The sequence below is a fragment of the Papio anubis genome, chromosome 2 (genome assembly GCF_008728515.1).
Source record: "Papio anubis isolate 15944 chromosome 2, Panubis1.0, whole genome shotgun sequence".
Taxonomy (NCBI): Eukaryota; Metazoa; Chordata; class Mammalia; order Primates; family Cercopithecidae; genus Papio; species Papio anubis.
Genome location: NC_044977.1, coordinates 82690842 through 82718547, shown reverse-complemented (window position 1 = coordinate 82718547; position 27706 = coordinate 82690842). Strand labels below are relative to the sequence as shown.

General features: G+C 41.5%; 1 protein-coding gene across 2 annotated transcripts; it reads right to left on the bottom strand.

Annotated features, from left to right (window-relative positions):
- Positions 1 to 1215: 1215 nt before the first annotated feature.
- ARF4 (ADP ribosylation factor 4) lies at positions 1216 to 27191 on the bottom strand. Of its 2 annotated transcripts, none has more exons than XM_003894258.5 (6): positions 25776 to 27191; positions 14253 to 14333; positions 13770 to 13879; positions 6786 to 6857; positions 5080 to 5205; positions 1216 to 2149 (listed from the first exon to the last, which is right to left on the bottom strand). In XM_003894258.5, the coding sequence occupies exons 1-6, from the start codon at positions 25840 to 25842 to the stop codon at positions 2063 to 2065; spliced, it is 543 nt and encodes a 180-aa protein (XP_003894307.1). In that variant the 5' UTR covers positions 25843 to 27191; the 3' UTR covers positions 1216 to 2062. The 2 variants fall into 2 exon arrangements, with proteins under 2 accessions (XP_003894307.1, XP_009198762.1); XM_009200498.4 differs by lacking the exon at positions 25776 to 27191 and adding an exon at positions 23641 to 24407.
- Between the last annotated feature and the right edge of the window lie 515 nt (positions 27192 to 27706).

Sequence of the window (27706 nt, the reverse complement as noted above, 5' to 3'; positions counted from 1 at the left end):
GTAGGCTAGGGAAATTGCATTTCTATCAAGTAACACAAACTAGTTTAAACATACACTTTGCCCTAATCATCAACTACTTCTAATTTCCTTTTGGTTAATCCAGTGTTTTGTTTTTTTGGAGACAGAGCCTTGCAGACCGTGTGTAGTGGTGCTATCTTGGCTCAATGCAACCTCTGCCTCCCAGGTTCAAGTGATTCTCTTGCCTCAGCCTCTCAAGTAGCTAGGACCACAGCATGCACCAGCACACCAGACTTTTGTTGTTGTTGTTGTTGTTGTTGTAGTTTTAGCAGAGATGGGGTTTCACCATGTTGCCCAGGCTGGTCTTGAACTCCTGAGCTCAGGCAATCTGCCCACCTTGGCCTCCCAAAGTGGTAGGATTACAGGTGTGAGCCACCGCGCCCAGCCATTGTTTATTATTTATTTGACAATTCAAAAATAATACATTTTTTTTACACATATGCATTTGATTTTGGAATTTTCAATCCATAAATTTAGCTGAATCTTTACAAGCCATTAAGAATGCAACATCAGAATACAGACAGCAACTAAGTTACTCAGTAATCAAGTTGAGCCCTTAACAACTTAATAGATGTAGTTTATGAGGTATACCTTTATATGAATTATATGCAGCTTTCTGTTGAAGTTCTAAAATCTGTCCTGTTAAAAAGTGATTGTGAAACTTTTTTGTAGGAGAGTAGTATCACTAAGTCTCTATATTGGCCATACAAGTAGCACCTGAATTTCTTTTGTTTAATTAACCTTAACTAAAAAACACATACATACATGCTTTTTGGGCAGTTCATTTTATTATAGCCTTTTTACTCTCCCCCCCGTTTTTTTTGTTGTTGTTGTTGTTTGTTTTGTCTTTAGTTTTTTAAGTAGAAACAGGGGAAACAGGGTCTTACTACATTGCCAAAGCTTTTCTCAACTCCTGGTCTCAAGTGACCCTTCTGCCTCAACCTCCCAAAGTGCTAGGATTACAGGCGTGAGCCACTATGCCAGTCCCTCCTTTTACTCTTGATCTGACTTCTAAGTTTTTAATAGTGTTCCCCATGCTGTTATACACATAAAAACAACCCAGATCTCCACTTTATACAATTAGTGACCTACCAGTGGGATCTGTATTACTGTTCACAGTACATAAAATATGCAAGCAGTTTGCTAAATAGAAAATACATTTCAAATACCTTCAAGACTCAAAAAGAACAAACACAATTACGTATTTTATCATTTTATTAGGAATAATTCCAAATGGGTTATGCAGAAAATGTATTCATCAAATTTGATGAGTTTTCCAAAAACTCTTAATGAAGATATGTCTGCTCAATAAACAAAACATCAGCAGAACTCTCATATACTGAGCAAAAAATCAGGCTGATAACAAAAGCAACATGCAACATAAAAAAGACACAATATAAAGGAAGACAATCTGCTGAGTATTAAAAACCATCTAAACCTCAATTCTTTGCAGCCAGCACAGAACTAATTAGCTATCAAATCCAAACCCCACCAAGGTATAAGTTTAGCTGATGTAGGCCAGGAGTCAATGTAGGGGGAAAAAATTTCCTCAGTGCAAGAGAGCTGAGTAGTGTTTTGGATCTTTCTGTGGCTGGTACAAGTAGTATTAGAAAATCTTTTTGGCAAGAGAGAGAAATAAATACAAATGGAATGCTACATTTTTAAATTAGCAGACTGTCTCAGGAATGATAAAGGTATCAGTAAAGTAGCAAGGGGATAACTTTAAAACATTATTTATCTGGGGCTTAAAAAGCACTCAAACCAATTTATTTAAAGGTTTCACAATAGCTATGTCCAGGCATTTACACTTATGGGAAGTAAAATTAAAAAAGGATACTTTTTTTCCCAAGGAGAATTTCTTTAAAACCAAGCACAATTGCTAAATAGCAATATTATACTTGGTAAACAATAATTGGCAACAAAATAATATTCTGCCCAAACGAGTCCCAGATACTGTTTAATAACCAAGATACAAACTAATTTTGTTGTAACAAGCCTAGGCCAATTTTATCAAACATGTCCTTGGTTAGATATCCAGTTTCATTTAACGTTTTGAAAGCTCATTTGACAGCCAGTCAAGTCCTTCATACAGACCAGTTCCTTGTGTTGCACAAGTGGCTTGAACATACCACTGTAAAGACAAGACAAGAAAATACTTCATTAACAAAGTTAATATTTAACACCAGTGTTTAAACTGTCTTAATCAAACTTAAGAGTCTTCTCACACCTCTTGCTTCTCACAAAACTCTACCATATTTAAAGCTACTTATGGCTGGGTGTGGTGGCTCACACCTATAAATCCCAGCACTTTGGGAGGCGGAGATGGGAGGATCACTTGAGCTAGTGATCCGCGAGCTAGTAGTTCGAGACCAGCCTGGGCAACATAGTGAGACCTTGTCTCTACCTTTTTAGATTATTTTTTAAAAAATAAAGCTGCTTCTACCTATTCTGGAGGTTGCAGTGAGCTGAGGTTGTGCCACTGCACTCCAGCCTGGGCGACAGAGTGAGACTCCGTCTCAATCAATCAATCAATCAATCAATCAATCTACTTCTACCTATTCATTATATTTAGACCAGATTTCCCCCCCTCAGTCATTCAGGTTTTTTTTTCAGTACTAGTTTTTGGTTCCCTTTTAGTAAACTTTCTACCACTTAATCTGAAAAGAGAAATCATGGGGAAATTAGTAACTAATAAACTATCCATCGGTTTTTATAACTCTCGTTTCCCATAAAACTAAACTCAAAGAGGCAATTTTTGAAAGAGTAGGGTTTGTTGATATTTTAAAGGCAGGCTTTTCAGATAATTTCACTATCTTTAGTCTCATGCATTCCAAAAAGTTCTTGTTTTTAGATGGTAATGAATCTTATCTCTAGTAACTGTGTGAAAGTATCAAAAAAAAAAAAAACCTAGAAGACAATTTACATTTAAGATATAGTTTACTTTTATTAATTTTTTTGACCAGTTTAACGCTGCAAGGCCACTGCAGGTATACCATGTTGCCAATTATTTGACTACCATATCTCAGTAACCTAGGAGGCTGGGGAAAGGCTCAAATTCATACCTTCACAGCATGGAAAACTTGTATCATTTACAGTTAGTGTTGCTTGCTTATTTACTGATTGATTGATTGTTTTGAGGCAGAGTACTCACTCTGTTGCCCAGGCTGGAGTGCAGTGGCATAATCTCAGTTCACTACAACCTCTGCCTCACAGGCTCAAGACATTCTCGTGCCTTCAGCCTCACAAGTAGCTGGGGTTACAGGCATGCACCACCACGCCCAGCTAATTTTTGTATTTTTAGTAGAGACAGGGTTTTACCATGTTTGCCCAGGCTGGTCTCAAACTCCTGGTCTCAAGTGATCCGCCCACCTTCCCCTTCTAAAGTGCTGGGATTATAGGTAGGTGTGAGCCACCACATCTGGCCCAGTTTATGTTCTTCAAATCAGCCTGAGATACCTCAAACAGGCAACAGGTTCTTTTTTTCTTTTTCTTTTTTTGAGACGGAGTCTCGCTCTGTCACCCAGGCTGGAGTGCAGTGGCACGATCTCGGCTCATTGCAACCTCTGCCGCCCAGGTTCAAGTGATGCTCCTGCCTCAGCCTCCAGAGTAGCTGGGATTGAAGATGCCTGCCACCACACCTCATTTTTTTTGTAGTTTTTAGTAGAGACGGGGTTTCATTATCTTGGCCATGCTGATCTTGAATTCCTGACCTCGTGATCCACCCGCCTAGGCCTCCCAAAGTGCTGGGATTATAGGCGTGAGCCACTGCGCCCAGCCTGCAATAGGTTCTTTGTTGTTTCATTTTTTACCACAGCCATAGTATTTGCCTTATTTACAGGTTAATGCAAAACTACTGTAAAAAGCCTATGACACTAAGTTTCTGATAATTTATCTCCATCACTGAATCACTGATCTAAAATAACAAGCAATTTTAGAGAAGTATAATTTTTTTTTTTTTAAAGAAACAGTCTTGCTCTGTCACCCAGGCTGGGGTGCAATGGGCACAATCACAGCTCTCCGCAGCCTCCAACTTCTGGGTTCGAACAGTCCTCCCACCTCAGCCTCCCAAGTAACTGGGACTAAAGGTGCATGCCACCACACACAGCTAATTTTTATTTTTGTAGAGATAGGGTTTCACTTTGTTGCCTGGGCTGGTTTCGAACTCCTGGCCTCAAGCAATCCTCCTGCCTTGGCTTTCCAAAGTGTTGGGATTGCAGGTGTGAGCCGTGGTACCTGGTCTCCTCCATAAGCTGTTAACAAGCAGACAAGGCTGGGCACCATGGCTGGAATCCCAGCGCTTTGGTAGGCTGAGATAGTGGGAGGACTGCTTGAGTCCAGGAGTTCAAGACCAGCCTAGCAACAAAGTGAGACCCCATCTACACTTTTTTTGAGACCGAATTTCGCTCTTGTTGCCCAAGCTGGAGTGCAGTGGCACGATCGCGACTCACTGCAACCTTCACCTCCCGGGTTCAAGTGATTCTCCTGCCTCAGCCTTCTGGAGTAGCTGGGATTACAGGTGTGTGCCACCACACCCGGCTAATTGTGTATGTTTAGTAGAGACAGGGTTTCTCCATGTTGGTCAGGCTGGTCTCGAACTCCCGATCTCAGATGATCCGCCCGCCTAGGCCTCCCAAAGTGTTGGATTACAAGCATAAGCCACAGTGCCCAGCCCCCCATCTCCACTTTTGAAACAAGCAAACAAACATTACTGGATCCTTAGTAAGAGAGCCAGATTTCAAAATATTTGCTGTAGGGTTATTTAAAAGATACAAAATTAAAATTAAGACTATCAATAATCTTTCCATTCCTTCCACCTCCCCCTTCAAAAAAAAAAAAGAAAAAATAGACTATCAATAATCTTTAGACCTATTCTACAGCAGTTTTCTATATCTTTACAAAAATGAAATAAAGGTATTTAAAGTTTATTACCATATTTTTAAATAAATGATGTGCTTATTTGTCCAAAGGAGATAATAAATGTTTAAACTGAATACTAGCTTACACAACTATCCTAGTAAGTCTTAATAGTCAAGAGGTTAATATCAACCTCCAAATACTTACTGTTCTGTTACGAAGAGACTGAAGCCCTAGTTTATCTGTCATTTCACTGATGGCCATAGCATTTGGCAAATCTTGTTTGTTTGCAAAAAGCAGTAGCACTGCATCTCTCAACTCATCTACCAGAAGCTGGAAATAAAAGGTAAGGCATTAGCAACTACCAACCGGAATCTGAGTTTTGAAACTAACTGTCTTCCTATATATGCTTTACTCAGCATTAAATACACTATTAAACATTAACCTAATTTCTCTACACAAAGTTCACTCTTACAACTGAAGTCTCATATCCTTCAGTTTTTAAATCCAGAGCAAACAATCATATGCCTTCAAGTAAGACAGAACTGTTTTTCAAGTCAATCATTCTATACCCCATTAAAGCAAATCACTCATCATTCAGCCTTCATGATCACCCATTGTCAGGACTGATAAGGGCAAGAAACACATATGGGAATAAAATGTTTATGGTAGGATCTTATGGTACTTAGCAGCAGAAGTACTTAGATGATGATTCTTTTCAGACTTCTATCCTTTCCAACAACAGTGGGACAATAACACAATTATCTGGGCGTTGGCAGTATCATGAAAAATACAAAAAAAAGTACCAAGAACAGAAGTTGTACTGGTGCATGATACAATATAGATGAACCCTGAAAAATTACGCTAAGTGAAAAAAGTCAGTCACAAAAGAACACATTGTATGTTTTCATTTATATGAATGTCCAGAATAGGTGACTGTATAGAGACAGAGTAATTAGTGGCTGTCAGAGGCTGGGAGTGTGGTGTAGGAGGAAGGAAATGGGAGTGACTACTGATGGTTCCAAGATTTCTTTGGGGGTGATGAAAATTTTCTAGTATTAGATTGTGGTGACGGTTGTACAACTCTGTATACTAAAAGCCACTGATATGCACATTTTAAAAGGATAACATTTATAGTATGTGAAGTACGTCTTAACAAAGTTTTTCTTTTTTTTTTTTTTTTAAGAGGGAAAGCTGGTGACATTTGACTCAGGCAAAAATCCAACAATGACTTAGTTACACATATACTGGCACAACGGTTTTACAAACTGCCCTCTAGTCTTGGGAGGAATGAATGATAATTAAAATTTCATTTCAGTAAATATTTTATGGCTACAAGTTTAAAATCATGACAAGGATTCTCAGCAGTCTTCCTCCATTTAGTACATTTAACACCACAAACACATGAAATCCAATATATGGCAAGGCTGCAAAATGCCACTGTGAACCAAACGTTTGTCTCTACTTTCAGAAGAAATTCCTTATCCTTAAATGGTTACTATTAAAAAACATTTCTGAAATAATTATTGGCACAGCATAGAGAAAATGGAACCGATGACCTTGGGAACAAAACATTTGAATCAAGATTCCTAGGGTCAAAACTGCTACAGCACTATAGATTTGGTACCTGTAAAATAAGGGACTGAGCTAAATCAGATATCCTCAGCCAGAGATAGGCATCAAGATTACCCATGAGGCATTCTAAAAAAAAAAAAAAAAAAAAAAAGCAAGCTGCTCTGCCCTTCCTTCCAATTTACTGGAGTACTCTTCCATGTGTTTTTCAAAATGCTCTATAAGAGATTTTGAAGTACATTAAGAACCTGTGGATAATAGAGTTTCTTAAGTTTATTTCTAGCCCCCCAAATCCACTTGTGTAAACTAATCATAATAATAAATTTAAAGTATATTCTTACCATTTTCTGCAGCTCATCTGCTACTTCCTGAATTCTTTCACGATCATTGCTGTCTACCACAAAAATAAGACCCTGGGGAAAAATTGTTTCAGTAAATTTTAACAGTTAAATGACATTCTCTATATGAAACAGAAGTGTAGGCAGCAAAATGGTACCAATGGTTAGACATTAGGAAGAAAATATCTCATTAAAAGTAAGAACTTAAAGCTGTAATGCTAAAAGCTTATTTGAGAACTATTTCTAAGGTTAATTTATTAGTGCTATTTCAAATCTAAAAACTTTTTATTCTTCACCAATTAACTACTTTTCTCAACTACCCTAAGAATAAATTGTATCTGTTTTCCCCTCTTCCCTCTGTACTCTCACATTTAAGTGCAGGTACCAAAATAGCCACAAAGTAGGAACAAAAAGAAAAATAACAAATCAAGGATCCTAAAGAATTGTGAATTTGGCCAGGCATGGTGGCTCATCCTGTAATCCCAGCACTTTGGGAGGCCGAGGCAGTCAAGGGATCAGGCCTGAAATCGCTTGAACTCAGGATTTGGAGACCAGCCTGGGCAACATGGCGAGAGCCTATCTCTACAAAAAAATACAAAAATTAGCCAGGCGTGGTGGTGCACTCCTGTAGTCCCAGCTATCTGAGAGACTGAGGTGGGAGGGATCACTTGAGCCCAAGAGATGGAGGTTGCAGGGGGCTGAGATCACGCCACTGCACTGCAGCCTGGGTGGCAGAGCGAGCCCCTATTTCAAAAAACAAACAAACAAATAAAACCATGAATTTACTAAATGAATTAGCTTATTGTATCAAAGGCATGTACAGAGTGTAATAAAAGGGGGGTGGGATAGCGGGAGTGGGTGCACTACAGTTTTTATCTGCTTTATCATGGAAGGAAAAAATTAACTTGCTCCAGAATGCTGCCTGCCAACTCTAGAATCAGGAGGACATCTTAAGAAAAAGATAGCAAGAAAACTCCAAGATTGGGCGCAGTGGCTCACTCCTGTAATCCCAGCACTTTGGGAAGCCAAGGCAGGAGAATCATTGGAGCCCAGCCGTTTGAGGCCAGCCAGGACAATATGGCAAAACCGTATCTCTTGAAAAGAAGAAAGAGAAAGGAAGGGAGGGAGGGAGGGAGGGAAAGAGGAAGAGAGAGAGAGAGAAAGATTTACTTGATTAAGACATTCTTTAAAAAAAAAGAAGGTAGTATCAATTCTCAGAGATATAAATATTACCTTCTTTTCAGACAGGGTCTCAACTCTGTTGCCTAGGAGCACAGTGGCGTAATCTTGGCTCACTGCAGCCTTGACCTCCTGGGCTCAAATGATCCTCCCGCCTCAGCCTCCCAAGTGGCTGGGACTACAGGTGCGTGCCACCACACCTGGCTAATTTTTCTATTTTTTGTAGAGATGGGGTTTCACCATGTTGCCCATGTGGTCTTAAACTCCTGGACTCAAGTGATCCACCCATCTGGGCCTCCCGAAGTGTTGGGATTACAGGCATAAGCCATGGCACCTGGCCCATTATTAGAATTCTATACTACAAGAGAAATGGAAGGAATTAGGAAGCAATTAGTTGAACTCTTTTTCTAAAAACTTTCAAATGGGAAATTACAGAATTTTCAGCTAGAAAAAGGGAGCAAAAATAAAAATAATAAAATAATAAAAATAATAAAAAAGAAAAAAGATAAACCCTGACCCCGAAAGTACTTTTGATCATGTCACTTATCACAGATTGTCTTGTACTACTGATTTATTTAAGTAACTAGGCTGGGTGCGGTGGCTTTCACCTGTAATCCCACTATTCTGGGAGGCCGAGGCAGGTGGATCACCTGAGATTAGGAGTTTGAGACAAGCCTGGTGAAACCTCATCTCTACTAAATATACAAAAATTAGCCAGGCATGGTGGCACGCCTGTAATCCCAGCTACTCGGCAGGCGGAGGCTGCAGTGAGCCGAGATTGTGCCATTGCACTCCAGCCTGGGCGACAAGGGCAAACTACATCTCAAAAAAAAAAAAAAGTAACTAGATTACATTCACGGAGGGCAAAGGACTATACTACATCTTTTTTTTTTTTGAGAGAGTCTCGCTCTGTTGCCCAGGCTGGAGTTCAGTGGTGCCATCTCAGCTCACTGCAAACCCCTCCTCCCAGGTTTAAGCAATTCTGCCTCAGCCTCCTGAGTAGCTGGGATTACAGGTGGCCACCATTACACCTGGCTAATTTTTGTATTTTTAGTAGAGACGGGATTTTACTATGTTGGCCAGGTTGGTCTTGAACTCTTGACCTCAGGTGATCCACCTGCCTTGGCCTCCCAAAGTGCTGGGATTACAGGTATGAGCCACCGTGCCCAGCCCCATCCTACATCATTTTCTATTTACCTCTCAGGATTATCACAGTACTGGGCTCTCCAGGGGTATCTAACACTTATTTTACATCCACTTAACGACAATTTCCTTTGTTTTAGCAAATTATAAGTCCATTTCCTTTATCTCTGTTGGAAACCATAACTTAATTTTTTTTTTTGAGACGGAGTCTCGCTCTGTCACCCAGGCTGGAGTGCAGTGGCGCGATCTCTGCTCACTGCAAGCTCCGCCACCTCCCGGATTAACGCCATTCTCCTGCCTCGGCCTCCCTAGCAGCTGGGACTATAGGTGCCTGCCACCACGCCCGGCTAATTTTTTTGTATTTTCAGTAGAGACGGGGTTTCACCGTGTTCGCCAGGATGGTCTTGATCCCCTGACCTCATGTTCCGCCTGCCTCGGCCTCCCAAAGTGCTGGGATTACAGGTGTGAGCCACCGCGCCCGGCCGATAACTTTTTTATCTTATTTTACACTGCATCTACACCACCTGGAAAACCATCACTTTAAATATCTATCCTTTGAAACACCTTTTGGCTGGCATGGCACCTCTAATCCCACCACTTTGGGAGGCTGAGGTGGGAGGATCACGTGAGGTCAGGAGTTCAAGATCAGCCTGGGCAGAGTAAGACACTGTCTCTACGAAAAAAATTAAAATTTTAGTAGGGCGTAGTGGCACGTGTCTATAGTCCTAACTACTTAGAAAGCTGAGAAGGGAGGATCACTTGAGCCCAGGAGGTTGACTGAAGCTGCACTGAGCCACGATAGTGCCACTGCACTCTAGCCTGGGCAACAGAGAAAGGCCCCATCTCAAAAACAAAAAATAATGTTTGATGCTTGGAAAGACAGACTCAAATTCAAATCTTACACTACTTGTTATAATATTACCTAATCCTTGAGTATGCCTTGTCTAAATAAAATAAAAATACTACTAACTTCATAAGCTTGTTAAAGATTAAATGCAGTCAAAGAGAAAAGAGCTATCATTGTGCTTGGCTTATCACAGGCATTTATTTACCAAATCTGTCTCTTCCTTTCCATATTTCAAAAGCTACTCCTTTTTAGAACCAAACCTTCCATTTTTTTCAAAAAACAGGCAAGGTCTCCTTTTGTCCCCCAGGCTGGAGTACAGAGGCACAATCATAGCTCACTTGGGCCTCCACCTCCTGTGTTCAGGTGGTCCTCCCACCTCAGCCTCTCAAGTAATAGCTGGGACTACAGGAGTATGCCACCATGCCCAGGTAATTTTTTTTTTTTTTTTTTTTTTGTAGAGACAGGGTTTCACTCTGTTGCCTGGACTAGTCTTGAACTATTACTGGCCTCAAGTGTTCCTCCTGTTATGGCCTCCCAAAGTGTTGGTGTTTCAGGTGCAAGCCATAGTACCCGGTCCTGAAACCTATCCTTTACAAGAGGTAATGCCCTTAAAAGGGACCTAATTTTATCTTGACTACTAACTTTCCATTTTTATTCTTTTTTTTTTTTTTTTTTTTTTGATGTAAAGACAGGGTCTTGCTATGTTCCCCAGGCTGGCCTCAAACTCCTGAGCTCAAGCGATCCTCCCGCCTCAGCCTCCCAAAGTGCTGAGAATACAGGCATGAGCCACTGCACCCAGCCTTTATTTGTTTTAAAACGCAAATAATGCTATCAGTCCCAAAGTAACATTGAGAAGGAGAATTATTTTAGGAATTAATCCCTAATTATTTTCTTCCTGGAACAGCCTAGAATCAAGAATGAAGAAAAGCTAGGATTCTACAGATAAGCCCAGCTGCTATGAGATTATTTTAAAAGCCAAATATTTGCTTAATTATTTAGAATGGCAAATTAGTTGGAATTATCTAATAAGAGGAATTTACTACACACTATGCCATGGTTTGTTAGTATAGGTTAGAAACATGGTTAAAGCTATAGTTTCTTTTAAATTTTATAGCTAGTAAGAACTGATCAGTAATGCTGGGAATGCAAGCTAAGAGCTCAGCTTTGATTCTATCAGGTAACACATAAAGCTTTCCCCAGCTAGCATGAACTCCCTGGGAAGTAGTACTTGGACTTTTAATTCTAAGGTGGTCCAAAGAGGCCAGAATTGGGTCTAATCTCAAATTAAGAACGCAAAGCAAATTACAAAGCATTCTAAAGAAATCTAGGGATAAACCCAGGGTTACCCTTGGTCAAGAATTATTAGGCTTAAGGATTAGCAAGGTTTTACTTCATATCTAACTCTTCAAAATATATTGGCCAGGTGTGGTAGCTCATGCCTGTAATCCCAGCACTTTGGGAGGCCTAGGCAGGGGGATCACATGAGGTCAGGAGATCAAGACCAGCCTGGCTAACATGGTGAAACCCCATCTCTACTAAAAATACAAAATTAGCCAGGTGTGGTGGCGCATGCCTGAAGTCCCAGCTACTTGGGAGGCTGAGGCAGGAGAATCACTTGAACCCGGGAGGCGGAGGCTGCAGTGAGCCAAGATTGCACCGCTGCACTCTAGCCTGAATGACAGAACGAGAACTCCATCTCAAAAAAAAATTAAAAACCGGTCCAGAGGGTAGAGCATATTAGAGATGAATATCAAATAACATAGCACTGGTTATATCCTGTTAACTGAAGCTGCATAATATATACATGTGAGTTCATTATGCTATTCTCTCTATTTTTATGTATACAGATTGAGTTTCCTTAATCCAAAAATCCAAATGCAAAACTTTCTGAGCACCAACGTGACAAAGGAAAAACTCCCTGCAGTATATCAGATTTTGGATTTCTGGATTTAAGATGCTCAACTGGGTACAATGCAAATATTCCAAAATTTTGAGATCAGAAACAGTGGTTTCTGGTCCCAAGAATTTCGGATAAGCAATGTTCACCTTGTATTTAACATTTTCCATAATGAAGCTTTTTAAAGCATGTGCCTCTGTATCAAATATCTTTTCTAGTCATAGCTGTATATTGATGACCATAAACATTCTTTTTTTGTTTTGTTTTGTTTTTTTTTTTTGAGACAGAATCACGCTCTGTCACCCAGTCACCCAGGCTGGAGTACAATGGTGCAACCTGGGCTCACCACAACCTCCACCTCCCGGGTTCAAGCAATTCTCCTGCCTCAGCCTCCTGAGTAGCTGGGATTACAGGTGCACGCCACCATGCCTGGCTAATTTTTGTATTTTTAGTAAAGACAGGGTTTCACTGTGTTGGTCAGGCTGGTCCTGAACTCCTGACCTCGTGATCTGCCCGCCTCAGCCTCCTAAAGTGCTGGGACTACAGGCGTGAGCCACTGCACCTGGCCTAAACATTCTCATTTTTAAATAAAAAAGTATACCACTTATTTAATATGACATACTATGTAAACCTGGTTGTCCCAGCCACTCACCTAAGGTATTCACTGCCACCTGATGGCAATAAACCCCACTTGTATGCAATATTTTAAGAGCTGGATAACAAGATGACATTGCAAATCTTAAACATATAAAGTGGCAGTGATATCCACTTAAAAAATAATTACCAAGTAGTAAACAAAAACTGACAAATTCCTTGGGTGGTAGAAAAAACAATTGAGGTGGGACCAGGTTAAACAAAGGAAGAGTAAGAAGAAACTCTCCCGTCTTGGGTAAGTCATTACAAGTTTCAGTTTCTTCATATGTAAGAGAGTTAGATTAGAACGGTGGTTCTCAGCAGGGGACAATTTTGCCCCACGGGATATTTTGCAGGTGTGGAGAGATTTTTGGCTGCTAATTGAGGGGAACTGCTATTGCCACCTAGTGGGTAGAGGACAAGGATGCCACTAAACAACCTACAATGCATAGAGAGCCCTCCCCATACCCAACAACAAAGAATAACCCAGCCCAAAATGTCAATAGTGTTGTTGTGTAAGATACCAGACCAGTAGTATCAGCACAACCCAAGAACTTGCTAGAAATACAGAATCTCAGGCCTTAGCCAGGACCTACGGAATTAATGTGTATTTTTAACAAATACCCAAGTGATTGATATGCATATTACAGTTTAAGAAACACTACTGTACCTGGATTATCCCCTGAGATTCTGATTCAAGTGGTCTAGGGGATGATCCAGGTCTTGGGATTTTTAAAGTTCCCCATGTGACTCTTACGTGCCACCCCCAAATTTGAGAACTCTTGTTCTATAGGATCACTCACTAAAGTCTCTTCCATGCCAGTATTATATATACACACTATGTGGCAATATAAAAATATCTTACAAATCAATGCAGCGAACTGACCTTAATGTATTTAATAAAGTAAACAAGTAACTGAGCTAAACAAAGGACTATCAATTGTCTTACATTCATCAGAAACTACAATGACAGTTTATACAGACCTTACTTTCTAAACTGAGATGGAAAGCAAAGAACTATGGATAAGAGACCTAATTCATTCTTGAGAAGTACCAGCACCCACCCCATCTTCCAAACACTTACCGTAATTGCTTTACAACTCTTCCACCCTATATAAGTTAGCCTTCGAGGCATAAGTGAGAGTCCACTGAAGAATGTGGAAGTGGTGATAAGACAAATGCCAACTCATAGTAAACACCAATATCCAAGTAAATACTAGATACTAACATAAACTTTAGAGCATGAAACCCACAGAGAAAAGTTATAAAAACATATAGTATCCCTTACCTGGGTATTCTGGAAGTAATGCTTCCAGAGAGGCCTAATTCTATCTTGACCACCAACATCCCATACTGTGAAACAAATGTTCTTATATTCTACTGTTTCCACGTTAAAACCTACAAAGAAAAACAAAAATGACCGCTGTGCGGCATCATTAAGAAAATAAAACCTTTTATTGTGGAATTTTCTTAGTGTTTTAAAAGTACTTCTTTTTATTAAAAAAAATATATTTAAACCTAAACATCAACAGAGACAAGGACTCAATATGTTATGCAGGCTGGTCTTGAACTCCTGGACTCAAGCGATCCACCCACCTCGGCCTCCCAAAGTGCTGGGATTACAGGCATGAGCCACCACACCCGGCCTGTTTTAAAAGTACTTCTAAGATAATCAACATGCTTAACAAAAAGACAGTCTTAAAACGAGACTGTATATATTTCACTTTACAACATATCATCATGATATAAAGTCATCTGTAAACTTTCTTACCAATAGTAGGAATGGTGGTGACTATCTCCCCTAACTTCAGTTTATACAGAATGGTTGTCTTGCCAGCAGCATCCAATCCAACTAGAAGAAGACATTATAGATTTAAAATCCAGACCAAAAGCACACTCCAAGAAATAATTTTACAGTATAAGTCAAAAGTAGAAGTTGTCTAAATGAAATGATCTTATTTCTGATTCCCAAAGGCAACACTTCCTACAGAAAGCCTTTCCATTCTTCTTTCTAGACCAAGAGAGACAGCATGTACTAGTAAAAGGAAACGAGTATATAGCTGACTTAGGCTCTAATCTCTAGCTTTGCCACAAACTAGTTGAGTGACTTTAGGACACTGAGGAAAGAGAAATTAGCCATAAATAAAGGGACTGGATCAGATCATCTAAGATCTCTTCCAATTCAAGACTTTATTCTATGAACTACCAGCATTTTTGCGGGGGGGCAAAGGAGGGGGGGACATACTCTTGCTCTGTTGTCCAGGCGCCCAGCACCACGCCCAGCTAATTTTTGTATTTTTAGTAGAGATGGGGTTTCACCATGTTGGCCAGGATGGTCTCAAACTCCTGGCCTCAAGTGATCTGCCAGTCTGGGCCTCCCAAAGTGCTGGGATTACAAGCGTGAGCCACCGTGCCCAGCCATACTACCATTTTTTAAAACACAGATTAGAAGTTGATTCAGAGAACACAAAACTGAATAAAGAATTATCTTAAGATTTGTAAAAATATTTTCTCTTATTTACAGAGTACAATTTGGGTAACAGATTTTGATGCTAAGGGGTAAAAATACACTGGTATAACTATGTCCTAGTGGTGTAACTATGTTCTAGTGACCTTCTATTGTTGTTGTTGTTGTTGAGACAGAGTATCACTCTGTCACCAAGGCTGGAGTGCAATGGCATGATCTCAGCTCACTGCAACCTCCATGTCCCAGGTTCAAGCAATTCTCCTACCTCAGCTTCCCGAATAACTGGGATTACAGGCACGTGCCACCACACCCCAGCTAATTTGTATTTTCAGTAGAGACGGGGTTTCACCATGTTGGCCAAGCTGGTCTTGATCTGCCCACCACAGCCTCCCAAACTGCTGGGATTACAGGTGTGAGCCACTGTGCCCGACCTAAATTCTTAAAATGATTCATTTGAGGCAGAAGTACAAGTAGGGAGGAATGTGTTTGCTTGTGAAAAAAAATCCACACTAGAACAAGAGGCTATACCTCTTTATTAGGGTGACAGTGAAGAACAAATTAAATGCTTGTAAGTATGAATCTCTCAAAACCTGAATATTCTGCAGTGTTTGTTAAAGCCCTCACAAATGAAAGATCAATATCTAATAACCTCATTGAATTTATCATTGTTCTTAGGATATCGTATCTGGCTGCCTGGATTTATCACAGATTTTTATATCAATTCAATTGAGTATTGATTTAAGCAAGGACACTTTCTTAATATTTAAATCAAAGCATGACTTAGCACATAAAAGCAATGCTAGTAAGTTAAAAAAAGAGCTGAAATTATCTCACTTATCTAATTTACATTCCTATGCAAGTAAGTCTATCTTTTATCAGTTAGTCCAAAACAGAATTGAAGGCTACAGGCAATTCCGATTCCTTCCACCCTCTTAACAACCCTTTCTGCTCTGTACCCTACCAACAATAACTTTAAATTCTTTTTGGAGACTCAAGCCTTTTATTCCTTTGTCCTGTAAAACCCTGTTCCCCACTTCGTACTGGGATACAGGTTTATTTCTTCCCAAATACTAGTCAGTGTGATCAGCCCACATCAAGCCCTCATTCATGAGCATAATAATAAAAGCCAACTGTTACACAAGTGTTTTATTTTTTGAGTATGGAACAGTATCAAAAAGATCAGAAAACATAATTCTAAAAAATACATAAAAAGGAGCTATTAAGTTTGGCATCTTTAGTAACAAGATATAAAACAAAGGGGGGGTGGCAAAAAACAACTGGATCTTTAAATGGTTCAACAAAGCTGTCTGTTGAAAGCATCAGATTTTTAAGTTAACCAAAATTAACCTTTAAGTTCAAATATGATTCAGCCAAGTCAGAAATGAAACAGACGCTGATTAGGAAACACACACACACGCACACACACAAAACTATGGTACCTGCCAGTTATCACCAGAGGTCCAACTGGACCTCAGACTGCCAATTAAAAACAATGTAAGGCCTGGCGCCATGGCTCATGCCTGTAATCCCAGCACTTTGGGAGGCTGTGGCGGGTGGATCACCTGAGGTCAGGAGTTTGAGACCAGCCTGGCCAACATGGTGAAACCCTGTCTCTACTAAAAATACAAAAATTAGCTGGATGTGGTGGCACATGCCTGTAATCCCAGCTACTCTGGAGGCTGAGGCAGGAGAATCGCCTGAACCCAGGAGGCGAATGTTGCAGTGAGCCAAGATCATGCCATTGCACTCCAGCCTGGGCAACAAGAGCGGAACTCGGTCTCAAAAAAAAAAAGTAAATCCAAAAATATTGACAAAGAATGGAAGAAATCCAAGACAAATCATGATTATATTATTTTAAATTATACAAAAGCATGTAGGTACTCCAAATTTTCTTTTAATAGGTTTTATATGTGCTTGTATGAATAATTGTTTCCTTGCTCCTCTACTGATAGGAATTTTTTTTACCCAAAAAACATGTATTACTTTTATGAAAAGAGAAAAAAAATTGTCCAAGTAGATTTTTTTTTTTATTAAAATGTTGGGCTGTTTACATTTCCTGATATATCTTTTTGAAGATGACTCCTTGAGGGCTTTAAATATATAGTATTTTATATACTCATTTTACTTTTTCAAAAAGGGAAGTGTTTACAAAATCATGCAACCATTTCTAGGTCACCCCAGAATTCCAGGGGAAAAATAATTTACCCACAGTGACTTTTAAGCATCCACAAATTATTTTCTAAATATAAATTACAAGACAACAGTTTAATGGCTCACAGCAACACAGAATGTATCTTATGCAGTTGTATCAAAAATAACAATGCTATATAAATGCAAACTAAGAGTTTTTTAAAAAGCTATTTCTAAGCTTTAATGCACAAATTAAACATATACCGTCGTCACTTAAAACTTACAGTTCTTTACTCAAAAACATATTGGTCCAACAACTTCGAGCCACTTTAGTCATTTCTTATGTATTTCCTTAATGGTGCAATATTTGGCAGTGAAATTTCTCCACAAAATGAAAACTATTACCAATTTTCAACTAGCCGAGATAAGACTAATCTGTATAGCCCAGCAATGTCCTCCCTCCCCTTCGTGTCCAGAAACAAGCAACTGTATTGAAAGATGTACTGGAATAATACTTGTTCTCCTTAACTAGACCTGCACTTTGACCAAAGTGTTAATATAGCAGGAAAACTACCTCAGAAATCTTTGCTGGCCAGGCAGTCACTCACGCCTGTAATCCTAGCACTTTGGGAGGCGGAGGCAGGCAGATCGCTTGAGCCCAGGAGTTTGAAACCAGCCTGGTCAACAGAGCGAGATCCATCTTTTAAAAAAAGAAAAATTAAATTAGCTGGGAAGCTGTGCATGGTGGCTCACACCTGTAATCCCAGCACGTTGGAAGGCTGAGGCAGGTGGATCGCCTGAGCTCAGGAGTTTGTGACCAGCCTGGGCAACATGGCAAAACCCTGTCTCTACAAAAAATACAAAACTTTGCCAGGTGTGAGTGGGGCATGGTGGCTCATAGCTGTAATCCCAGCACTTTGGGAGGCCAAGGCAGGTGGATCGCCTGAAGTCAGGAGTTTGAGACCAGCCTGACCAACATGGAGAAACCCCGTCTCTACTAAAAATACAAAATTAGCTGGGTGTGGTGGCGCATGCCAGTAATCCCAGCTACTCGGGAGGCTGAGGCAGGAGGAGCCCTTGAACCTGAGAGGCGGAGGTCGCAGTGAGCCGAGATCGCGCCATTACACTCCAACCTGGGCAACAAGAGCAAAACTACATCTCAAAAAAAAAAAAAAAAAAATTGGCCAGGTGTAATGGCACATGCCTGAAGTCCCAGCTACTGGGGGAGGCTGAGATGGGAGGATCACTTGACCCCAGGAGGTCAAGGCTGCAGTGAGCTGTGACCACACCACTGTGCTTCAGCCTGGGCAACAAAGTTGAGACCCTGTGTCAAACAAAAAATTAGGGTGGTGTGCATCTATATTCCCAGCTACATGGGAAGCTGAAGAAGGAGGATCCCTTCAGCCCAGGGGATCGAGTCTGCAGTGAGTCATGATCGCACCACTGCACCTCAGCCTGAACAACAGAGCAAGACCCCGTCTCAAACAAGTCCAGGCGCCGTGGCTCACGCCTGTAATCCCAACACTGTGGGAGGCTGAAGTGGGCGGATCACATGGTCAGCAGTTTGCAACCAGCCTGGCCAACATGGTGAAACTCATCTCTACTAAAAATACAAAAATTAGCTAGGCATGGTGGTGGGTGTCTGTAATCCCAGCTACTTGGGAGGCTGAGGCAGGAGAATAGCTTGAACCCGGGAGGTGGAGGTTGCAGTGAGCCCAGACGGCGCCACTGCACTCCAGCCTGGGCAACAGAGCAAGACTCGGTCTCAGAAAAACAAACAAAAAAATCCCCATAAAACAAACCTTTGCCCATAATTAGGGCAGCAAGAAATACTTATATTTTAAATTAAAGAAGTTAGATCCGGCCAGGCACGGCGTCTCATGCCTGAAATCCCAGCACTTTGGGAGGCCGAGGTAGGTGGATCATAAGGTCAGGAGTTCGAGACCAGCTGCCCAAGATGGTGAAACCCCGTCTCTACTAAAAAATAAAAAAATTAGCTGGGCACGGTGGCAGGCGCCTGTAATCCCAGCTACTCGGGAGGCTTGAGGCAGGAAAATGGCTTGAACCCGGGAGGCAGGGTCTGCAGTGAGCCGAGATAGCACCACTGCACTCTAGCCTGGGCGACAAAGCAAGACTCCGTCTCAAAAAAAGGAAAAAAAAAAAAGTTAGATCCAATGATCTCAACTTTGAGGGAGAAAAAAAAATATTGCAGAAAGGAGTAAGACTGGAAAGACAAAAGAGTATTTTCAGATGGATAAAAAGATTTTTCATGTTTTCCTTTATCTTTCAAATTATCTACAAGTTTGAAATATACCTTCATTATTTTAAGTGTGTGTGTGTGTGTGTATATATATATACATTTTTTTTTCGAGACAGGGTCTCGATCTGTCACCCAGCCTGGAATGCAGTAGTGCAAACACAGCTCACTGTAGCCTCAAACTTCTAGGCTCCAGCAATCCTCTCACCTCAGCCTCCCCAGTAGCTGGGACTACAGGAGCACGCCACCATGCCCAGCTAATGTTTAAAATTTTTTTGTAGAGATGAGGTCTTGCCATGGTGCCCACGCTGCATAATAATTTTAAACAATAATTTAAAATTGAATATTTACTGCATTCTAAGCATAGTACTAGGTGATTCCATACATTTTTGGAATTTAATCCTCACAATAACCTTTCATTTTACAGATGAGACATTTAATGTCCAGAAATGTCCCCTATAATCACAGAAAAAGAACAGATATTTAAAAACCTAAGTCTTGCAGAGAAATTAGAACCCTCATACATTGCTAGTGGGATGTAAATGAGGATGTAAAATGGAAACGTTTGTCAGGTCCTCAAAATGTTCAAGACAGTTACCATGACACAATTCCGCTCCTAAGTATTTATCAAAGAATTTAAAACACATGCCCACACAAAAACTTGTTCATAAATGTTGAAGAGCTAGAAAGTGGAAATGACCTAATTTTCATCAACTGATGAATGAATAAATAAAATGTGGTTTATCCATACAATGTAATTACTATTTGGCCATCAAAAGAAATGAGATGCTTATGTGAATTTTATGAAAAGGGAAAAAATGAGAAGAATGAAGGACTAATATACGCTATAATATGAATGAATTTTTTTCTTTTCTTTTCCTTTTTTTTTGAGACAGAGTCTTACTCTGTCGCCTAGGCTGGAATGCAATGGCACAATCTCAGCTCACTGCAACCTCTGCCTCCCGGGTTCAAGGGATTCTCATGCCTCGGCCTCCTGAGTAGCTGGGAGTACAGGTGCCTGCCACCACACCCAGCTAATTTTTGTATTTTTAGAATAGACAGGGTTTCACTATGTTGTACAGGCTGGTCTCTAACTCCTGACTTCGTGATCTGCCCGCCTCGGCCTCCCAAAGTGCTGGGATTACAGGCGTGAGCCACTGCGCCCGTCCACTATGAATGAACTTTCAAAACATCATGCCAAGTGAAAAAAGCCAGACATAAGAGGCCATAAATCATGATTCCATTAAATGAAGTGTCTGGAATAGATTAACCCATAGAAACAGAAAAGAGATTACTGGCTGCCAGAAGATGGGAAGAAGGGGGAATGGGAATTACTACTAATGGGTATCAGGTTTTTTGAGGGATGATGAAAAATTCTGGAATTAGACAATGGTGATGGTTACACAACTTTGTCAATACATATACTAAAACCCACAGAACTGTACACTTTAACAGGGTAAATTTTATGGTATATGTATTATATCTCAATTTTTAAAAAAAATTTCTAAAAAGCCAGAACCAACAAACCCTAGTTCTGATGCCAGAGACCTCAAATACTATTTACATACTGCCATCCTGACTTTAGGTTTTTCTGGTGGACATACTGTATCTTAATATATTGGTTGGGCACAGTGACTCACGCCTGTAATCCCAGCATTTTGGGAGAGTGAGGCAGGTGGATCACCTGAGGTCAGGAGTTCCAGACCAGCTTGACCAATATAGTGAAACCCTATCTCTACTAAAAATATGAAAATCAGCCAGGCATGGTGGCAGGGGCCTGTAATGCCAGCTACTCGAGAGACTGAGGCAGGAGGATTGCTTGAACCCGGGAGGTGGAGGTTGCAGGGAACGGAGATTGCACCACTGCACTCGAGGCTGGGTGACACACTGAGACTTTGTCTCAAATATATTTTATCGAATTCATCAGAGGCTTGACCATCCAAACTGAAACTGAGGCCACCAGGTATATGGAAAAATGTGAACTTAAGTTCTGCTTCTATGCACGGATGAGAAACATCTGCATTTTTATCAGTTAATTAGCAGCAAATTATCAAAGTTTCTTATAGCCTATTGCACTACTGTAATAATGCAAAAGGGTGCATCTAAGGATGGCTGTACCTATCAACCAGTGGCATGAACAGGATTTTTGCCTTTTCCATTTCCTATATTCACATAATGAGAAGAGCCTGTTTTTTCAAAGTTTGGCAGTTATATGTTCAACCAATAATCTCAGAAAATGCTTGTAATAAGCTAAATCAAAAAGAGAGGACACAAAACTAAATATCAAAACTACAATTTTAGAGGAACAAAAACTTCCTCTTAAAAGGCTGACTGAGCATGTACCAGGTGTGGTGGCTTACACCTGTAATCCCAGCACTTTGGGAGGTTGAGGCAGGAGGATCTCTTGAGTCCAGGAGTTTGAGATCAGCTAGGCAACAGAACAAGACCCCCATTCTCTACAAAATAATTTACAAATTAGCTGGGCATAGTGGTGCCTGTAGTCCTAGCTACTCCAGAGCCTAAGGTAGGAGGGATCGCTTGAATCCAGGAGTTCAAGGCTACAGTGAGCTATGATCATGCCACCTGTATGTGCCCCAGAGTATGGCTGACAGAGCAAAACCCTGTCTCAAAAAATAAAAATAAAAATAAGGCTGAGAGTAAATATGACAGAATAGTGGAATTACAGATAGGTAATTATCACTTTATTCTTTTACCTGTTTTCTAAATGTAACAGAAGGAACATATACTACTTTTAGAATCAGGAGGAAAAAAAATTACATAAATAGATGGATTTGCAAAATATGCTAAGAAACAAATATAAAACACCACTCTTTAGCTTGGTAATATTTTTTAAAGTGACAAATATAGGATCCTTTCTCCCGAACATCTCTAGACCCCCAAAACCACAGTCACATTCAAGACAATACAGAACTACACTGGCATACTACACTACACTGGTATCAACAAGCTTTTAAAAACTAACACTTTTTCAGCTGTTCTACAGGCAAGGACTGGAAAGTTCAAAGTAAAGAGATCAGAATTAATAATTCCTCTGCAGAACACATTAGTATTTTTGGATATATACATAATTTAAGGATTCACTTAACAACATTACATCTTATCATGGATCAAGATACAGAAACCAGACTTAAAACAGGACAATGCAGCCAGGCTCAGTGGCTCACCCTGTAACACCAGCACTTTTCGAGGCCAAGGTGGGGGGATCGCTTCAGCCCAAGAATAGGCAAGATAGTGAGACCTTCTTGCTACAAAAAATTTCAAAAATTAGCCAGGCAGGTCGAATGGCATGTCCTTGTTGTCTCAGCTACTCAAAGGAAAAAAACATAATTTTAAAAATATATACAAAATACAGAAGCTGGCCGGGTGTGATGGCTCATGTTTGTAATTCCAGCACTTTGGGAGGCCAAGGCGGGTGGATCACCTGAGGTCAGGAGTTTGTGACTAGCCTGGCCAACATGGTGAAACCCCGTCTCTACTAAAAACACAAACATTAGCCGGGCTTGGTGGCAGGCGCTTGTAATCCCAGATACTCAGGAGGCAGAGGTTGCAGTGAGCCTAAATCGTGCCATACGGCACTCCAGCCTGGCAGACAAGAGTGAAACTCCATCTCAAAAAAAAAAAAAAAAAAAAAAATTAAATTAAATAAAATACAGAAGCTATTGCTTTATTTTTATTTTTTTTCAAATAGAGATGGGGTCTTGCTAAATTGACCAGGCTGGTCAAAAACTCCTGGCCTCAATGCAATCCTCCCAACCTGGCCTCCCAAAGTGCTGGGATTATAGGTGTGAGTCTATGCTGCTTTCTAACTCAAGTAGCATGGGCAATACCATCACTTGCGTAACTTCCCCTTATAACTAGTACATAATTTCTGTCAATCAATAGTCCAGATTATGTTAAATTTGATACACTGTGTTGGTTTTTTAATTACAGTTAACTACAAGCTGACTTCCAACATCTTTTAAAGTTACTTGAACTTTTGGAAGAACAGCAGGTGTAGGAATTAAATTTAAAACTTCTCCACAGTAGTTTGGCAAACCCGAGACATCAGCTAACTCCTATCTCCTTTATACTTTAAAATGGTAAAGTCTGAAAAAAGTCTGACTCAGGAGGGCATGAATCTTATCTAAGCTTTATAAAGAAAAAAGAAGCACACTAATGTAAAACATTAACCAATAATTCCAACAGTTGAATGGGGTAGAAAAAAAAAAGTGATCTATTATTTTTGCGGTCAGTCACTCATAAAGCCAGACAGAAAAATTAAGAATTATCAAACTTCCAAACCACCTTTTTCCCTGTTCATGCACATATCTTCCTCGTACGTTGATACCTCCTTTGATGAGTTACCATAAATGTTGATCTTGTGACTGAAGTGTTTTTAGTCAAGGAAAACTGATTATCCCAAAATTAAAGTGCAAAACAATAGCATGCCTGAGTTAAACATTCAAAACAAGTAACTCCTAAATCCTCCGCACAAATGCAGAAACTTCAATATTTTTTCTCTCCCATTTTCTTCAAATCTAGCATACTTCTATCTTCCTTGCCCCTCTGATACTTTCATCAATCACAAAAGACTAAGGAAACGAAAAATAGCAATTTATTTACAATAAATCTTAAGTAAAAAGACCAATATACTACGTGTTCTGGAACACAACCATATATTGTTAAATCTCTTTAAAGAACAGGCTGGAAATTCATTTATCGCAGTCCAAAGTCCTCCCATTAACTTCCGATCCTTTTTCAGACTGCCAACTTTCAGTCTTAACTTAAATATGCTTGCCCTCCTAAAATAATTCTGTTCTCTTGACAAAGGAAATCTAAGAAACTTTGAAAAAGAAAACACTTTATGAATCATAAACAATTGTTTCACAAAATGTAAATACGCTGAGTTAAGAGGAAAATTAAACGAGCCAATGTATATACTGTTACTCTTTATATACCTTGAAATATTACAGAAGCTTGTGTTTGAAAGCTTTCGATGGTAGTACAGTTCGAAAATAAAACCTCCGGCCCGGCATGGTGGTTCACGCCTGTAATCCCAGTACTCTGGGAGGCCCGGGTGGGTGGATCACCTGAGGTCAGGAGTTCGAGACCAGACTGGCCAACATGGTGAAACCCCCGTCTCTACTAATAATACAAAAAATTAGCCGGGCGTGGTGTTGCATGCCTGTAATCCCAGCTATTTGGGAGGCTGAGGCAGGAGAATCTCTTGAACCCGGGAGGTGGAGGTTGCAGTGAGCGGAGATTGCACCACTGCACTCCAGCCTGGGTGACAAAAGCAAAACTCCGTCGAAAGAAAGAAAAGGAAAGAAAGGAAGAAAGAAAATAAAACCTCCTCTGGTAGAACACAAGCTAATGAACCAACAAGTTTCAACGTTCAAAGTTAGAGGGGCTTCTTTCAGCGTTATTCTAGTCCATGGAGCTCAGCTGTGATGTAGGCTGGTCACAGTAACCAGGAGCGGTTGCTTACATCAGCCAACTGACAGCCCTTCTCCCTTAGCTGAGCAAAAACACGCCCCCTAAAAAGCAGTTTTTTAAAAGTCAATTTTCTAAAAAGAAATTTTAAAAAATTGTAGTTACTATTTAACAATGCTACCTTAAAATTCAGCGTCATGATGTTCAGTTCAGTTACTGAAAATTTATCAGGTATTTTTTAAAAATTCGTTTCTAATTTTTTTTGCATTAGACTTTAAGCCGGCTAAGTAAGTTTGAAAACCTAGGAGAACAAACCAAACACATTTAAAGTTTTTGAAAATAGCCAAAGAAATAGAAGATAAGCTTGGTTTTCGGAGAATGAGATTAACAAGGAGGGAAAAACTTGAAAAGGAATCCAGCGCAAGGCCAAGTTTAGCAAAGTGGGCGCTGAAGGACTCCAGACTCTTAGGAAACCTTGGGTGCTCCCTGGCCACCGCAACTTCCTGCCCCGGGCGACTCCAGGCTCCGGGTGGCCGCTGGCTCACATACCAACGGAGTGTGCAGGGACTGTACACGAAGCGCAGAGGGGGAAGGAAAAGGCTGGAGTGGCTCTGCCTCCCTCCTGACGGCTGTCCACACCCGGGCAAGAAGGTATGCAGATCGCACCCCCAGAAAGGGCCTCGCCAAGTGTTTGCTTCCCAGAGTTGGCTTTCCCCACATCTCTGCCTAATGTTGTCCAGCTTTCAATAAGATCAAGGGAGAAAAGTCAAGTCCAGAAAGAAGAAACCTTGCCCAAAGCCCTGTCCCTGCCTCGTCTGGCAACAGATCTGGGGAGGGATCGCTCACCCTCCGCTCCATTGTTCCCCCTTAAGAATTCCTCCCGACCCCCGACCCGGCGCCCCTCCCCCACCACGGCGGGCGGAGAGAAAAACAGGCCCAGAGGCCACCTGAATTGTGGAGATCCTGCCTTTCCCAGGTCCCGCCTCGACTCGCAGCCCTTCACTCACCCATCAAAATGCGCATCTGCTTCTTGCCAAATAGTCGGGAGAAGAGGGAGGAGATAGTGAGGCCCATGGCGGTAGTGGCACTTGTGATGGGCAGAAGCAGAAGGGGTTTGGGGCGACCCCGTGCTTTCTCCTTTCAAGCTCCCAGGCAAACTAAAAGAGAGGGAAGAGAAAGAGCGGAGGAAGAAAGGGGGAGGCAGGCACGTCTCGCTGGCCGCTGTGCTGATGAAGCTCCGGCACAGGAATAAGCCGGTAGAGGACCTGCTAGGCGACTGGCGCGGCAGCTCCGGCTCTAGCCTTTAGGATCTGGCTGTGCCACGTCACGCGGCGGCCGCGGCGACTCCAGCAGCGGCCCGGCCCCTCCAACGCGGACAGAATCGCGTCACCGCCGCCCCATCCCCCTGCGCTTCCGGTGCGCCCAAGCCACTGCGCTTGCGCGCTCAGGGGATTGGCCAGTTTCGCTGACGTGCATTTCTCGACGACGCCACCGTCTGGACGTGGCTCCGCCGGCTGGGGCACATGCGTACTGGGCGACGGACAAAGTCCCACAATACCTCGCTTCGTCACTTCCAATCAGACTCAGGGCGAGACGCTTCCGCTCGGATAAAGGCATTGTCGGGGTGATAGTACTTGCTTCCGGAAAGGCGAGCTGAGCATTATGGGTTAGGTGAGGAACCTCGCCCTCTTCTATTACGGTACGCGCGATGGGGATTCCCTGATGCCATGAACTTAGACGTCTCACACACGGGGCCAGACGCTTGCGTTAGTTAACGCGTGAAGACCGGCCCGGCCTTTTGCGGAGAAAAGTGGTTAAAAGCCGACTTGTGGGCCGAGAAACTGTGGCATCCTAATGAGCTAAGGCGAGACGCTTCGAGCACCACGCTAGGTTATTCTGAAGATCTTTAATTCTATCAAGGCGAGAGCGCTCCAAGACATGTTCATCGGCTATTGCTTTTTAAAGAGAAGGCAACGAGGAAGTCTTGCTTTTCTTGTACTTTTTCTCCTAGAAGCAGCATGAAAGACTTACTCCTTAGGTTGAGGAAGTGGAAAGCCTCTTGATCAGGCCTGGCGCGGTGGCTCACCGTGCCCGGCCTGCTACACCTTCTTAAATTCACAACAATGATTAATTTATTAGACTCATTGCCAGGATAAAGATTTAATCTGTTTTTCTAATAGTGCCGTCCTTTGTGGTTCTGTAGTTGCTTATTCCAACTGGTGTATTTCCATAGGATGGGGTTGAATAAGAAAAACTTGCAAACTTTCAAAAACAGTAAGCTATTTTTGTATTTTTGAAGGCTTGCTGAGTAACGCTTCTCTTGGTACCACTACCTTATCTACCCTCCAGAGACTGTTGTTTCTTAGGAGTGGCCCTGGGCAATTAAAAGCAAAAACTTCTGGCCAGGCACAGAGGCTCAGGCTTGTAATCCCAGCACTTTGGGAGGCCGAGGTGGGCGGATCACGAGGTCAGGAGATCCAGACCATCCTGGCTAACACGATGAAACCCCGTCTCTACTAAAAACGGAATACATTAGCCGGGCGTGGTGGCGGGCGCCTGTGGTCCCAGCTCTTCGGGAGGCTGAGGCAGGAGAACGGCGTGAACCCGGGAGGCGGAGGTTGCAGTGAGCCGAGATCGCGCCACTGCACTCCAGCCTGGGCGACAGAGCAAGGCTCCCTCTCAAAAAACAAACAAACAAAAAAAACAAAAAACGAAAACTTCTTTACTCAGAAGTACCCTCCTTTGCACTGGAGATACATGTAAAGAGTTGCTTAGCAGTTGAATAACCTAAAATTGCATTTTGGAAGCTTGCTAAATGACAGACCTTCTTGTATCCTTTTGTGAACCCCCAAAATCTGAGACAGGTCCCAGCTAATTTAGAAAGTTAATTTTGCCAAAGTTGAGGACACGCGCCCGTGACACAGCCTCAGGAGGTCCT

Coding starts and splice junctions, on each gene's coding strand:
- ARF4 (XM_003894258.5), bottom strand. CDS start 25,842: ATGGGCCTCACTATCTCCTCCCTCTTCTCCCGACTATTTGGCAAGAAG. Junction 5,206..6,785: donor CAGATGAGCTGCAGAAAATG/GTAAGAATATAC, acceptor TTTTATTTCCAG/CTTCTGGTAGATGAGTTGAG. Junction 2,150..5,079: donor AGTCTCTTCGTAACAGAACA/GTAAGTATTTGG, acceptor TTGTCTTTACAG/TGGTATGTTCAAGCCACTTG.